The sequence below is a fragment of the Lineus longissimus genome, chromosome 14 (assembly GCF_910592395.1).
Source record: "Lineus longissimus chromosome 14, tnLinLong1.2, whole genome shotgun sequence".
NCBI lineage: Eukaryota > Metazoa > Nemertea > Pilidiophora > Heteronemertea > Lineidae > Lineus > Lineus longissimus.
This window is the reverse complement of record NC_088321.1, coordinates 7,502,387-7,519,656: the sequence shown is the minus strand read 5'-3', so window position 1 is coordinate 7,519,656 and position 17,270 is coordinate 7,502,387. Positions and strand designations below refer to the sequence as shown.

The window sequence follows — 17,270 nt, the reverse complement described above, 5'->3', positions numbered from 1 at the left end:
ATATACAAGGATAACACGTTTTACGAGGATTTCGTAGTAGTGGACAAACGCAGTGATCCGGTCCTAGGGCTTCGCACGTCTGTCAAGATGAATTTGCTTCAACGTACTGATGCGCTTAATAGGCCTACGTCCGATAGTGAATGCATACTCGGCGAATATAAGGATATATTCGAAGGTCTTGGTTGTCTAGATGTGCCAGAGCATCATATTGAAATTGATCCATCAGTGAAACCAGTGATTCATGCGCCGAGGAAATTTCCCATTGCAATGCAGGATAGATTCAAAACTCAACTTGATCGATTGGTTGGTATGAATGTGCTCAAAAAAGTGGATGAGCCCACTGATTGGGTAAATTCAATTGTGTTAGTTGAAAAATCAGATAAATCGCTACGTATTTGTTTAGATCCGAAAGATTTAAACACTGCTGTGAAACGGGAGCATTTTCCATTGATCACATTGGATGAGATTAGCACTAAACTCGCTGGGGCGAAGTATTTTACTGTTCTTGACGCGTCCAATGGATTCTGGCAACAAAAGTTGGATACGGAAAGTTCTATGCTCACAACATTCAACACATGTTTTGGGAGGTATCGCTTTCTCCGTCTTCCGTTCGGAATCTCCTCGAGTGCTGAAGTGTTCAATAAAGCAGTGACGCAGATTCTGGAAAATTTGGAGGGAGTCATCAGCTACATCGACGATTTGTTAGTCTGGGGACGCACGAAAGAGGAACACGACGAGCGACTTAGGAAAGTATTGGATCGCCTACGGGAGAAGGGGTTAAAGCTCAATAGACGCAAATGCAGAGTTGGACTCTCAGAGGTTGTTTACATAGGAGGATTACTAAGCGCAGATGGGGTCAAACCGGACCCGCAGAAAGTACAAGCAATCGTGGATATGCCTCAACCAGATTGCAAGGCCGCATTACGCAGATTTCTAGGACTAGTAACATACTTTGGAAAGTATTTGCCGAACTTGTCAGACATTACGTCACCGCTCAGGCAGCTTCTTCCAGAAGATGCTGAGTGGGCTTGGCTGAAACAGCAGTCCGATGCTGTAGCGCAATTAAAAACAATGTTGACAACAGCACCAACGCTGAAATTCTATGATGTAACAAAACCAGTGACATTGACAGTTGATGCATCTCAGAAAGGACTAGGTGGCGCCATTTTGCAAGATGGGGCACCGATAGCTTATGCATCAAGGGCATTAACGCCAACCGAACAGCGTTATGCCCAGATTGAAAAAGAAACATTAGTAGTTGTGTTTGGGTGCGAGCGTTTCCACCAATTCTTATATGCGCGGAATTTTGACGTCGAATCAGATCACAAACCACTTGAGTCAATTCTTAAGAAACAACTTGGGCAGGCACCGCCCAGAATTCAGAGATTTCTACTGAGGTTGCAAAAGTACACTTTCAACTAGCGTTTTGTGCCTGGTAAGGAAATGTATGTAGCTGACGCGTTAAGTCGAGCATACTTGGAGGACTCAGATCATGATAATGAACTCTCACAGGAAGTCCAATTACAAGTTCATGCGCTAGTGTCTAGCTTACCAATAACCGCAGGAAAAGCTGATGAGCTAAAACGTGAAATACAAACTGACTCTGAATTGCAGACATTGTATAAAACTATAGAATCAGGTTGGCCGGAAAATTGTTCTGAAGTTCCAGATGTCGTGAAACCATAGTGGAACTGTCGCGATGAACAATACATTACTGAAGGATACATATTCAAAGGACACAAAATTGTGATTCCGCCATCAATGCGCAAAGACATGCTGCAAAAAGTGCATGAGGGACATCTAGGAATAGAAATGTGTCGAAGACGTGCGCGGGAGGTCATATATTGGCCAGGACTAAATAGTCAAATCGCTGAAATGGTCTCAAAATGCACAACATGTCAGAAACATTGCAATAAACAGCAAAAGGAACCGCTCATGTCGCATCCCATACCGCAAAGGCCGTGGCAAAACATATCTAGTGATCTATGTGTGGTCTATGGGAAGGACTACTTAGTGATAGTTGATGCGTACTCAGGCTATTTCGAGATAGCACTGCTTGAGGACACTACAAGTGAAACCATAATCAAACATTGTAAATCTATATTTGCGCGCCATGGAATACCTGACGAATTCTTCACAGACAATGGTTCTAATCTAGTTAGCCGGAACTTTCAAGCTTTCGCAAAAGCATGGGAATTTAAGCTGGTGACATCATCACCAAGATTCCCACAATCAAATGGACTAGTTGAAAAAGCTGTGCAGACCGTCAAGAAAATTCTCAAGAGAAGCTTCTCCACAGGAGAAGACCCGTATCTAGGACTTTTAGCATACAGGAGTACACCACGTGAAGCAGACATGGCATCGCCTGCCAAGTTGCTTATGGGTAGAAACCTGCGCACGAGGTTGCCAACGGCAACTTCACAACTCCTACCAGTGGATGCAGTCAAAGTTCAGCAGCAGATACAAACGCAACGGGATACGGCAAAGGCATTCTTTGATGGGAAGTCTAGAGCACTCAAACCCCTAAACCCCGGCGATAATGTTATCATAACCTCTCCGGATAAACAGGGATCCCCAGGAATTGTGGAACAGCAGACATCTGATCCGAGATCATATCTGGTCAGAACAAGGAATAACACTTTGCGAGGTAACCGTAGACACCTCCACCAGGTGCCCAGGGGCAGTATCCAGGATAATGACCTGGAACAGGAAATTGAAGATGTAGACTCTGACGCAACAATCTCTAATGAAAGACTAGAATCTCGTGAGAATGAACTCCTCATAAACACTACGCCTGACACCCCGCAGTTAGTTACAACAAGGTCAGGTCGTCTAGTCAGACCACCGGATAGATATGGTCATTAGTTCAACTTATGCTAAAGTTACTCAACTCAACAGATGTGAATAAACTGATTAATTAGATCAGACCAGCCTCTAATCTCTTGTGTTTAGGTTTCGGAAAATGCGTGTGGTTCTCATATAACTTTTAAATGTTTATGTTTTATTATTAGCGTGACCTTAGTTCAGTTCATAGTTATTTTCATTCAGACATAACAAGGTGATTTACTTGCAGACTATTTGGATTAATCTTTATTCAGCGTCTCGTGCGATATGAGTTTTTGATGTTTGTAACTGACTCTTGGATTTGCAGTTAACTATTTTGTGTTGCTTTGCTTCCTCTCCGTAAGGGGGATGTTATGATATTACCTATTACTCGTTATACTAACCATTCTAACCATATACCTTATATAGCTTACTAATCATCACGTGACCTGTATCTTTATATATCTTAGTTACTTTAATAAACTGGCTTATACCTGTCGACCGTTGTGCGTGTTGCATCTATGCCTGAGCAAGAAACAGAACAAAGCTAGACAGCAATAAGAGAGAATAAATTATCATTACCTTTTATGTCATTCAAGAATCATGCATTTATGTGAAAATTGTAAAACAATCCTTTTATACACATTTTAATTACAATTTTAGTGTATTTTGGTCCAGGAGCCCAGGGTTCAACATCCTGAAACTCAGGCCAACACTCGGCCCTATCGACCGAGCTTATGCCCTGAAAAAAAGCTTCCAGCGGAATTGCCGGCTGTTTACTGATATCACAACACACCCGCCGTTCGATGATAAATGTGTACCATCCGTGTCTCAAAACCACATTTCAAATGAACACAGTGAATACCAACTGCTGTTTAGTTACTCAAGAAGTCATATTGTTCTTTTGTGGGCATTTATCTACTTTTTATCGAAGGCGAGAGAGTTTGCTTGCTCCTTACAAAATTGTCTATTAGATCGTGTAAGATCAAGAAATTCCGCACGTGCGTCCCATGCTTTTGAAATTTCAGCCAACGCGTTTTAGAGACGGCGATTGTTTTCAATAGTAACTGAGTTTCTCGGAATGATGTAGGAGCCATTTTCCTTGCGCGGAGCAGATTTGTCCGCCTCTTCCCGCGAATACAATCGATTTATTCCAGTGTCAGTAACTTGTGCGAGAGGGGAGGAGGATACAACTGACTCTGGATTTTCGAGGATTGGGGATATTGGGGTTCTGTAACCTAAAATGGTCCGTTTAGATTTTTGTAATGCCAACACTAGACACTTTTGTCTGAGTACATGCTTTCAGAAAAGAACGATTTTGAAATATTTCAACAGTGTAAGTGTCCATGTCAAAAATCCAGATACGATTCTTTTTAAAAGATTCTTAGTGAAGATCGTATTCGTTTCTGTGTACGTGAACATGTACATGGGTTACAAGATTCTTGTAAGATTATTTAGTTCAGATTTTTTCAAGATTCTTGAAGAATGTACATGACTTGTACATGTGTAAAAATGAATAACGTATCAATGAAGACTTCTGTAAGACTCTATTTGAGATTTGCAACCAGGTGAACGTAGGTACATGCAATCATTCCTTGCAAATGATAATTAAGAAAGCCAGCTGTCATCAATACTTGCTTTATGATGTTTTGTTTGAAATTAAGTGATACACGCCATTTTGATCACGGCAAATATACATTAAAAAAGTTGTTCAACTTAAAACGATAGCATTTTCATTTCAGTTGTTGGCGGTGGAAGTCGTTATTTACATCCTGTTTCTTCTTTCGGTGGCTTGGAAACTGCAGGTACATCTTACTCAATGCAACACCTAAAACGGCGTAGGTCAAAAAGTGATACTTCTGATGTTGTTACCAAAATGAGGAAAAAGTCTCTGAGTCTCCATAGGACTGTCTTTTGTGAGAAAGTAGACAAAATGGACACTAGAGGACATAATTATATGCCCGTTCAACGACATTATACACAGGCGAAATTGTCGATTATCAAATCTATATAAAACAATTACATGCGAGATGATCTGTATGTTTTTATTTTACTGAGTTTTGAAGACTGCTATGCTATAGACTATACTAAAATATGCACATTGATCGCTTGTTCATTTGCTATTGTTGCATGTGCGGACAAAATTATGCTGAGATTTGCAACCAGGTGAACGAAGGTACATGTAATCATTCCTTGCAAATGATAATTAAGAAAGCCAGCTATTATCAATACTTGCTTTATGATGTTTTGTTTGAAATTAAGTGATACACGCCATTTTGATCACGGCAAATATACATTAAAAAAGTTGTTCAACTTGAAACGATAGCATTTTCATTTCAGTTGTTGGCGGTGGAAGTCGTTATTTACATCCTGTTTCTTCTTTCGGTGGCTTGGAAACTGCAGGTACATCTTACTCAATGCAACACCGAAAACGGCGTAGGTCAAAAAGTGATACTTCTGATGTTGTTACCAAAATGAGGAAAAAGTCTCTGAGTCTCCATAGGACTGTCTTTTGTGAGAAAGTAGACAAAATGGACACTAGAGGACATAATTATATGCCCGTTCAACGAATTTATACACAGGCAAAATTGTCGATTATTAAATCTATATAAAACAATTACATGCGAGATAATCTGTATGTTTTTATTTTACTGAGTTTTGAAGACTGCTATACTATAAGACTATACTAAAATATGCACATTGATCGCTTATTCATTTGCTATTTTTGCATGTGCGGACAAAATTATGCAGAGATTTGCAACCAGGTGAACGAAGGTACCTGCAATCATTCCTTGCAAATGATAATTTAGAAAGCCAGCTATCATCAACACTTGCTTTATGATGTTTTGTTTGAAATAAAGTGATACACGCCATTTTGGCCACGGCAAATATACATTAAAAAGGTGTTCAACTTAAAACGATATCATTTTCATTTCAGCTCTTAACCATGGAAGTAATCATTCAAATTATTATTATTATTATTCAGATGACTTGGAAACTGCAGGTACATCTTGGGACTACATGCAACGCCCAAAACGTCGTAGGTCAAGTAGTGATACTTCTGATGTTGTTACCAAGAAGAGAAAAGTCCCCGAGTCACCATAGGACTGTCTATTGTGAGAAAGTAGACGAAATGGACACATGCAAAGGACGTATATGCCCGTTCAATGACATTTTACACAGGCGAAATTGTCGATTATCAAATCTATATCAAAAAATATATGCGAGATAATCTGTAATTTTTATTTTGCGGAGTTTGTTAAATACTAAAATATGCACATTGATCGCTTCTTAATTTGCTAATTGTTGTGATGGACCCATCAGGGCTGTATTAATTAGGATTAATTTTTGTTGAGGAATGTTGATCCATGGGGTGAGAGTGAAATTAGGCAGACCACATCTGGACGATGTAGACTTATGGCACTACAAGCCACGCAAGCCCCGCCGAAGGCAATTCTGAAAACTATCATAACCTACATATACAATGGGTAGGTGAGCCAGGTATCTGTTTGTCAACAATCATTGTAGAATCTGCTTTGAAAAATAATGAGGCATTTGATAGAACAGGTCACTTATCATAATCATTAATAGATACATTATATATAATCGATGAAAAAACGGTTCCTATGAAGTGGCCCATTAATATGTATGTAAAGATTGAAAGTCGCACCGTTTTCATGATAGACTGTATAATTTGGTCCGAGGACCCGGTGTAATGTTTTTGAGTGTTTCTGTTTTTGAGTGTTTCCCCTCATTGTTTGGGAACGCTCAAAAATAGATTGACGAGTTTTTCTGTGTATCCCCCCTATTGAAAAGTCATGGTCTCTCTAGCTGCCTATTGTTTGGAAACACTGACACATGGGAAACAACCACAGATGTTACACCGGTACTAGCTTTTGGTTTGTACTGTGTCTTTGTCAAGTATGAGCAAAAAAGTGAAAAATCCAAGTTTGATACATGCAATGAAAATTGTATACCCTCGATTGAAAATCACAGAAAAACACAGCGATCAGAGTTAATAAGGTTTAAACGTAGACAAGGGCAACAAGGTGTGACATGATTTAACTACAGAGTAAACACCAGTAGGCTGCACAGAGGAAATGACGCACTATGATATGTTATTTTGTTTTTAGTTCACCTCTCTCATGCTTGTTGTTTGTTTTATTTAATGCGTCGCATTGCATGTATTAACTTGGACTTTTCACTTTTTTGCCCATACTTGATAAAGTCACAGTACGTGCTAAAAGCTAGTACCTGGTCCTCGCAAACACAATGGCGCCGATTCTGAAATGATACTGCATTTTTTACACACACTTTTCAATTAAGCTCTACATGAATAATATGAAGTCTATTGATTTGCAACTTTTTGTTCTTCTAGATAATATCAACGGCCACACGAGGGCAACTTTTCAATGATTTCCGTTAGATAGCATTTGATGTATTGTACTTTAAAAAGCGAGACGTAGTGGGTTTTTTAGACCACCTGATATAATTTAGGAACGTGCGACTAATTTTGTTCTACTGGTATTATATGCGGCGCGAAGACATTGGAATAGGTCGAAATTGGCCGAAGAGGGAAATCAGAATATGCGAAGGTAGCGAGACACTAATGGCTGAGAGGAGCCATTGAATTGTGACACTGCCCACCAGTGTATAAATAAAATTCTAAAATACCTTGGTACCGTAAAGTCAACTTTAAATGGAAAATGCATAAGCCTCGTTCTGAGAGCGGAGTGTTTTGGACACGCAACCAAGATGCTCTACCAAAGTTCCCTCGGGTTGCACTAAAATGTGGAACCATGCACACGTCACGTCAATGGAATTTCAGCTCACTTCAGAAGTTTGAGGCTCTCAAAACACTGCTTCAAACACAAATCAGTCAAGGAAGCATCAACCACCCTAAGTTTTTTAATGAGCACTACACATGCCGAGAAAAACGCTCCAAATAGCCCATTTGCGCGGATTTTAGCATCACTTGAGCGAGCCGATGCGGACTTCCTATGCGCGCTGTACAAAATGTACATGTCTCATTTTCTGTAACGTTGCCGTAACATAATGTAAACAATGGCGCTACCGGCTCTCCGGCCGGGCCGGCGATGGATGGAATTTGCCAAATTCGCACATATTCAAGTTATTTTCGTGGCCTATCTTTTTAAGTTTGAGGTATTTTAGAATAGAAATTGAACCCTCGGCTTCGGACCTTGGTTGAGTTACCAAGACACTCTCGGGTGGAGCTAAAATTTCGTCCAAACCCTCGCCTGTCGGCTCGGGTTTGGACTGTATTTTAGCTCCACCTTCGAGTGTCTTGGTAACTCAACCAAGGTCCTCCGCCTCGGGTTCAATTCCTTAAATCAAGGCTTTTTCTGATCTCCCGCAACGGCGACTTTCCAAGATATTGATGCTTGTCAATGCGTGACTTGTGTTGCCTGTTGCATTCTACAAAACTGTAGTACTAAGTATATTGATACACATGAACCAGTGCCTCGTATGGTAAACGCTTTCTGAACACTAGACACGTGTAATATTTCAATGCACATCACATAAACCAGTGCATTAATTATATTGAATCGAATTTGTCCTTTGTACTCGAGAAACATGTAGTAGTAGTTTGATACACGTGAATCAGTATATACTGTATTGTCGATTGTAATCTAGAAATTAGTTTTAGTTTGAAACACGTGAACCAGTGCATTTTATTGCCTTTTGTACTCTAGACTATTTTAGTAGTTTGATACACGTGAGCTAATGTTTGAATTGTATTTTGTACAAAAAAGATGGGACATGATCATAGAGGGCAGATGACCCATTGTGGCCAGAAAAAAATCTTATTTTTAAAGTGTTTTTTTTCTCTAAGGTAAAGCATAAGCATTGACAAACCATGCAGCTCGGCAAATTATTAAGTTAGCGTTTGAAAATGCGAGATGATACTCAAATGTTCGCACATGATTAAAAGTGTCTGATGATTGTATGCATTACAATTCACGGACTGGATACTATAGTCACAAAAGGAGTATAGCATACAAGGTTCGCATCTTGTTGGTATATTTTCAAGGCCATTTTTGATAGCACATTGTATTTACTGGGGGGAAATCAGTGCGGATGCGGCTCTGTTGGAAGCCGAAATACTACACGGCTTTATGTGCTTCTGCTGGCCCTATAAACTGACCCTGTTCATGATCGAGCTATATTTTTAGTAACGCGAAGATATTCGCAGAAGTTTGCAAAATTGATGGAAGCTTATTTGTGCTAATTAATGTATTCTTGTTATTGCATTGTATAAGACTCATTTATAAGCTCTGTATTGGGTAACAAAATCATGTCGATGCATACTAGCCAACATCCGAATCTATATAGCAAAAATGTCCTATATAGATTTTTCATAGATTCTATATAGATTTTTCACAGATAATTTTGCCTGGATATGCTTGTTTACCATATCCACTATAGCTTTTTCATAGATTCTATATAGATTTTTCATAGTTAATTTGGCCTGGGTATGCTTGTTTACCATATCCACTATAGCTTTTTCATAGATTCTATATAGATTTTTCACAGATAATTTTGCCTGGGTATGCTTGTTTGCCATATCCACTATAGCTTTTTCATAGATTCTATATAGATTTTTCACAGATAATTTTGCCTGGATATGCTTGTTTACCATATCCACTATAGCTTTTTCATAGCTTCTATATAGATTTTTCACAGATAATTTTGCCTGGATATGCTTGTTTACCATATCCACTATAGCTTTTTCATAGATTCTATATAGATTTTTCATAGTTAATTTGGCCTGGGTATGCTTGTTTACCATATCCACTATAGCTTTTTCATAGATTCTATATAGATTTTTCATAGTTAATTTGGCCTGGGTATGCTTGTTTACCATATCCACTATGGATTTTTTATAGATTCTATATAGATTTCTAATGGATTCTATATAGATGTTTCAGATAATTTTGCCTGGGTATGCTTGTTTGCCATATCCACTATAGCTTTTTCATAGATTCTATATAGATTTTCACAGATAATTTTGCCTGGGTATGCTTGGCCTTATAATGGACAAAGTGCGTAGATAATTGTTTAGTTTCTCAAGAAACTTGTAATAGAAATTTCCTTTCGTACTCCTTAAAGGTCCAGTGCGTGAAATGTAGCCTGTCTGTACTATATAACTTGCAAATACTCATGCTGGTATTGTATTCTGGTATTATATTTCTTTTTGTACTCTAGAAAATGATGTGATTTATTATCTGTTGATGCTGTGGGCCAGTGCGTGCAACGTGGTTTGATTTTCTAGAAGTCGTAATATCTTGATGCACAGTCATGGGGCGAATGCATGAATTACTCTATAGTTCGATGCAAGATGGTCAGAAATATTGCATATGGCTGTTACATCATGCCCCAGCGTTTTAGTCTATTCACCACAACCGCTCCAGAAAAAGGCCCGATGTTACAGCGTATGAGAAATTTTACTTCACACAATTTGTACAGGGGTTTCGTTTCATTAAAGAAAGTTATTAAGGGTTGGCCGTAGGTACCGCCATTTTGGCTAGAACTTGAAATCCTTCAACGATAGAACTCTTTCAAAACGTAGTGAATACTAATAGGCGGGAGTCTGTACTTTTTTTCCAGAGAGCGGCCTCCCACGTTTTAAATGAGCATTCAATTCTTTTAGAAAGAGTTAATTGCTTTAACATTAGGAGGTGTAGCCAAAATGGCGGTAGCTCCAGATGCGCTGTTGCAGGCAGCGTCATCATGTCCGGTCTGGTCTCACTTAGTAGATACACTCGATCACTTTCACAATGTCGATATATGTATTGAGATTCAAATTGGGTGGACAAGTCACGAAGGTGGTCATTGAGACATATTATTGGCGTATGTGTCGAGCTCCTTAGAGGCAGGTTTCACAAGCAATACGAACTACGAACTACGAAGGTTGGTCGTATCATCAAATACAGCGCCAATTCATTCACACGACACTCGTAAATCGTCGTGTGTACAATTAGTCTTACGGGGAATCGGGAAAAACTTTCCTAAAGAATAATATGGAAACCTACCTTATAACTTATGGAGCTGTTAGATCAGTCAAACTAGAGTTTACATGGAGCAGTTAGTTCAGTTAAACTAGAGTGTCTATTTCATGTTATACTCCAGAAACTTGTTATATTATGTACGTGCATACTTGTATGAACCAAATGACTAAATCATATCTTTTTCGACTCTCGAAACCTGCAATTTACCCAGATTGTGAGGACTGTACCTGATTAGCTACTCGAGAACCTTGTAAAAAACTTCATGACTCAGGACCAAATAACGAGTCGGTGAGAAATACTTCGAAAATCGAGTGTTTGTGTGCGTGACTTATGTGCTTTTGAACAACCTGGCCCTGGTCTACTGGCGTCAATACCAGCTGACAGGGCCAATAATTAACTTTATAATGAACCACAGTTTACAGTGTAAACGCACCATGTGCCAATGAAGCCTCGTTTTGAATTCAGCAGTTATGGTTCGGCAACCACGACCGCTTGGGTATAAGGTGCAAAATATGGCAGCAGTCAAGAAACACTTACAACCAGTTTTTTGGTATTTAATTTGAGATGTTTTAGAATAGAAATTGATACCTCACTGTCGGTATTGATCGTCTCACATAAACCGCCTAGGTGGCGCTAAATTGTTGGCCAACACCTCGACTACGCCTCGGGTTCGGTGAGACAACCAATGCAATACCTCCAGTTTGGTGTCAGTTCCATAACTTGTCTCCCTTGTCTCCTATTGCATCAATCTCGTCGTGGTTTTTCAAAATGGAAAATGAAAAAAAAAAATCATTTGACCACATTATGCATGTTCAATTAAACCTTTATTTTGAGCATTCATGGATGATGAATCCATTTTAGCACGGCACCCAACGGTTGGGGTTGGGGAAGACATGGATCTAGAGCACTGGATTCGCCACTTGCCTTCCAGCTATTTTTTTTGGGGGGGGGAGGAGGCAAACCAAACGTAGAACGACGTGTTAGAGGGTAACAACTGGGACACAATATTTGGTGCATGCGTATTTGTACTCTGTTTTCTTGCATGAACTGAGAGTTGCTAAATAAACAGATAACCTAGATTTTAGGTGACATAAGTCCTGCTCGAAGGTATATTCAGTGTCGATTGTTGATTAGCTTGGTTGTCAATCATATACATGTAGTTTGAAAAGCGCCGAAACAAGCTAAATTGATCATAATTAGCTGATTATTTCAGTCCACACCCGATCACGCGAGAGTCAAAGCCAATTGTTTGGTCAATTGGCACATTTGTCCATGTTCAAACTCAAAGACAAAATTAATAGAAAAGACGAACCGCAAATGCAGTCCGAATCAGCTCATATATTATTTCATAAGTGATAAAGTTGATTAGAGGAGACAAACAAGTAAAACGACTTTTCGGTTACAAGATCAGCCATTTTCCTGAAAATTTGTGAAAACAAAACAAAATACATGGTGCATAACGAAACATCTTGATCCAAAACAAAATGACTCATGATTAATCAATTCTAGCATGTTATAGCTGTACAACACAGCCGTACTGGCTTAAACAAAGAATGTATTCATCCTCAGGTTGGTAAAATAAGAAAACCCACAGAGAGACCGGTCCGAGTCGCCGGATCAGCATAAAGGTTCCAGACCGCAGGCCGTAACATCATTTGTTTCTATGTTTTGTCTACCGGATCAGTGCACATGAGGTATATGATAAATTTGTTGCCGATTAACAGGATAAAATCCAGAAAACTGACCAAGCTTGTTTAAAGTCAGTTATGATTTCGGTCCTCGACCGCTAACTCCCTCCACATGGACATTTCTGACCCTTTCTGTTTTGCTTGTATGTCACCTCGAACAAAAAGGCTAACATTTATCACACAGGGGTACACATCATAAGTCAACAGTGATCTAAAATCGGCCCCTGAATTCAATCAAGAATATAGAAATATTTTTCTAATGCCTTCGGGACAGGCGAGTTAAATGTTATATCTTTGCTTTCATGCTTATTCCTGCTAGCTTGACTGATTTCCCACTTATAAAGCGTGCCCCTGTGGTATATCAATGTTATATAACCAGTCGGCTACCTTGCCCACTTAAATTATAGTAGGCAAGGTAGATTCCTGAATTTCTGTCCTTGGTTGCCCAAATGGTGAGATTATTCAGACTGTCATCCCAATACTGTCTACTCCCTTTAGTTTAGAATAGTCTATAATACTGTCTACTCCCTTTAGTGTAGAATGCCGTGGCCAACATGGACAATGTATTTTTTACTCTGCTGAGCGCAACAGAGTGATAACGCTGTCAGCTGGCTGCAGCTTCATGCACTGTTCCTCCCGTGCTTCCAGAAAAGAGCTACATTGTATATTATGAAGCGCCAAACAATGTAAGAACATCAGTAGGCCTACTTGTGATTTTTGCTCGCAAGTAATAATGAAGGAAGTTATCTTTATATCACCTCAACGATTGTTGTATGCTGGTGGTGTAAAATAAAGTGAAACATGCCATATTGGCCGCGGCAATCAATTGTAAAAAAGTAGCAGTTGAAAATATCACAAAGAAGCAAAATGACACATACGGTGATTCTCTGTACACGCTTTTGATTGGACGAAATAGGTCGTTTGCTGCATATCATTATATTTAGAACATGGTATTATATTGAATGAATGCTACAATGTTGGTGGTGCATATCTATAACAAAAAGTAGAATACGAAGGTGGTGGTAAATCATAAATAGAAAAAAAGAATAAAGTATATTATTCGCATTTCAGTGTTGTAGTGAGTCATTTGCGTGAGAGAGTTGCAGCAACCAGCACACTGTCAACAGACAAATGTTCGTGCTTTTTTATTTTTCCAATCAGCCAACATTTCTGAAAAAAATATCCACGACTTTTATTTTTTTGTTGATTTTGAAATTTCGATCAGTTTTTCGAATCTAAAACTTTTTTCGCGATTTTTATTTTCGCGAATATAGGCTGTTTGCAAATTCTGCGAAAAAAAACCCTGTGTAAATTAAGGGGTTTACAGTACGGATGGATCACATGAGTATAACGGCGATCTGATGTGATCGCTACGACTGGTACTTGTATGTTTCTATTTCCCTGATCGTTCTTGTCGGCTGAAGTGCATCAAGACTTCTTCCCGAACCCCCCACGATGACGTGCCCCAGTACAACGCGATTTGCGAACAGCTAAAAAACGGTCACCCAGGTCACTGAAGTTCATGGCATTTTTTGTCTGGTCATCAGAAGGGCTGGACTCGCCTGCAGGAGGAGGGGGTTATGACGAGAGCGGAGAAATGACAATGTCCGGAAATAGATCATCCGACAATCGAAAGTATATAATTTTTACGAAGTTTTCTCACCCAGGCAAAAAAGGTTCCTTCACTTTTTTCATTTTTATAATTACTTCGCCGGTTGGTCGGTGTTCTAGCCAACATCTTCCGGTATTACCCTACAGCTGGCAGAAAGCATGATTGATTGATCAAAACTCACCCCGTACCCAATGCAGCCAGCGGCAAGTTTTTTGGGCGCAGCTATAATTGACCTCCCATACAATAAGGCGATGTGAGGACTGTATCTATAACGTACTAAAATGTCACAAACTTACCACAGCCTGGTTTCTTCAATTCTCTACGAGTCCACTTGCTGTCGATCCTGGCTTGGCGAGCTCCACATTTACGATACGATTGAATAGATCCTTCCAGAATCCATTCACGTGGTTTAGAATAATACGAATATACACGATTCCGAATACGACAACATATGTACACGAACAAAGTTCACAAAGATCTCATCGGCCTCCAAATAAATCAATGAATAAAATGTTACTCACGTTCTCCGTATTGGAATCACGGCCGTTAGCTAGGTAATTTTTACTTGTGGAGAAATCCCTCGGTCTTGTTACTATGAATAGCCTGCCGACCACCGCGCCAACGGCGGGTTGAGTAACCAAAGTGGCTTGGTATATAATAAGGAATACGACCAGGAGACCCGGGCTCGCGATTTTCAAAGTTGGTCAAGCAAATCTCCTGCTACACCATCGACGAGCCGTGTAGTTGGTTCCACATTGTAGCATACACCACCAAGATGAGAAATTACCATATAATTTTCCCTTTTCATCATTCTGTTTACGTTTATAAAGACTTGCTAGTTTCTATTCTTGGTTCATAAGAGTCCCTCGATATGGGTTCTTCGTTACCATGTACGAATTCTTGGCATATGAACCGATCTTACCTGTTTTAAACTGATTTTCCGGCGAAATATCGAAGAAACTCGCACGGGATTTGGCGCATCAGCAAATTTCTCCGCCAGTTGACGAAGTACCCAAAAAATTGATTACGCAGTAACCATTCCTGGCACATGACCTAATTATTATTTACTTCCAATTTGGGTCCCTCCCTTTTATTATCATAATCGACGCGTTCAAAGTTGGTCAAGGGAAATTACTTCATAAATCATGCAAATTACCACGAAGGCGTCATGTTTGCAGATCAACCAATCAGATCGGAGATTCCACAGGAGTCATGTGATCAAATAAATTGTTAAGGCACATTGTTGTCTAACGGCCGTGGAATAGAACGATCTAAATAATCGCGGGTGGGAGGCCTCCCTTCATGAGCCACGGCGGGAGAAAATAGTGACGGCAAACACTGCACAAAAACGTCCGTTTATGCTCCCTACAAAACGATGTCTCTACACGACGTCAATATCTCCAGAATATACGATATCCACTCTTTCCGCTCATCCAATACTAGCCTCCTCCCTATCCACAACGATCTGCCAAAATGCCATATTCAAAAGTCCGAAAAAAAGTAGAAATTAGAGAAATCCATCCTCGTCGTTATCGTCTCTCCTCCTAAATTATGTGACCTTTTCCCCGTCAGCCGCAACCGGCTGATCGGTCTTCGCGGCGGGGTCCTGCGCCCCAACAGCCAGAGCCGAGAGGTCCGACTTCAATCTGCATTGGTGGGCATGTACTAGGCCTATAATATGTAAAGAGCAAGCTCTAGTCAACTCCCACAACTGTTTGACACGGGGGAGCCCCCCAAATCCCGTCCTTCTGACATATTTAGCCAGTACATTGGGGATGAGACCCCCAAAGCCCCAACCCCGTTCTCTGAAAGTGACAGGTTTTAGTCAGTACATTGGGGGGAAATTCCTTGGAGACGCTGAACAATAAGGCCCCATAAGAAATAGTCCCCGCCCCGGTAGCTGTCTCATATCTGCGGACAGAAGCAGCTCTTTGTGGTGAAATAATAATTGAATTTTCCACCTGCTAGCCTAGATATTTGTGTATGTTTCTTCAGCAGTTAGTTAATAACGAATTTTTGTAGCTGATATATTCTTAATTGTTTTAACGCGTTTTTTTTATTCGTTTGGCGCCAAAATCAAGAATGGCAAATTTATTATCTTGACACTGGAGGCGCTGATGTCGTTCCGGAACGGTAGATGCTAAATCGGATAGCCAGGCGGTACGGGAACTCCTGCACTCTGACCACGTGACCTACATCATTACTTCACAGTTCTGGCACTGGGTCGAGTTTGGCAGTTACTAGAAATCACGTGACTGGATCTGGATTTAGTAGTGATAAAACTGACTTTTTTGAAGTTACGTAAATCGAGAAGAAGAGGACGTTTTCTTTGTCTGCAATGAAATGTCACAACTGTCTCCGCCGACGTTGTCCTGTATGTCCTAGCAGACGATTTTGAAATACATGATGTCCCACACCCGCACTTCAGTGGCGCCGGTGTGAATAAATCTACTTGCGTGAATGGTCAATGGCTCATTACCAGCTATTGCGGGCCTAGCCAATCAAGCCAATTAGTGCACCTGCTCAATTGGTCCTTGCAAGCCTAATGGAAAATGCATAGGAAATATCAATAAAGCTGGCTTTTTGGGCGGGGTGTTAAAATAATCCCAACTCCCGACTTCTGACATAATTCTATATATGTCTAGGTATTTACTGGCAAAATTTGGAGTGATTTGGATGAAAATTCGATGTGTCCATCTATAGGTTGAAAATTTTGGTAAATCTGTAATGCTTCACTCGTAGCCCGTAGTGTAAATTCCTGAGAAAGTGGGTTTTGGGGGCTTTTCTAGCTGCACTAGCTCCGAAACTATACATTTGATACAAACTCCCGACTTCAGACGTGGTTGATATAACTCTTAGGATTATATTCCCAAGATTTCAGCTTTATTGGAGAAAAATTCATAGTGTCCATAGGGGGGTTGAAAATTGGAGGATTTTCAATTTTTTTCCCAACAAATATGCGAAAAATATTACTTTCCACCTAGAATTAATCAAAATTTCGCAAACTATCATAAAGTACTTCCTTGTAACAATCATTTGTGAAGCTTTCAAAACTTTTGGCTGATTTGTTGGACCCTAAATCAGCAAAAACCAAACATTTTAGTGTTTGTATGCACC

General features: G+C 39.9%; 1 protein-coding gene and 1 long non-coding RNA gene across 3 annotated transcripts in view; one reads left to right on the top strand and one right to left on the bottom strand.

Annotated features, from left to right (window-relative positions):
* The window catches only part of LOC135499175 (uncharacterized), a 64,502-nt gene extending 58,574 nt beyond the window's left edge, over positions 1 to 5,928 (top strand). The window contains exons 14-16 of the mRNA XM_064789842.1: positions 4,566 to 4,628; positions 5,164 to 5,226; positions 5,762 to 5,928. Of these exons, the coding sequence (XP_064645912.1) occupies positions 4,566 to 4,628; positions 5,164 to 5,226; positions 5,762 to 5,928 (293 nt within the window). The remainder of the gene's footprint in view (positions 1 to 4,565; positions 4,629 to 5,163; positions 5,227 to 5,761) is intronic.
* LOC135499110 (uncharacterized) overlaps positions 1 to 15,206 on the bottom strand; it is a 99,604-nt gene extending 84,398 nt beyond the window's left edge. For both annotated transcript variants that reach the window (XR_010449235.1, XR_010449237.1), the window contains exon 1: positions 14,450 to 15,206. This is a non-coding gene — a long non-coding RNA (uncharacterized LOC135499110). The remainder of the gene's footprint in view (positions 1 to 14,449) is intronic.
* Between the last annotated feature and the right edge of the window lie 2,064 nt (positions 15,207 to 17,270).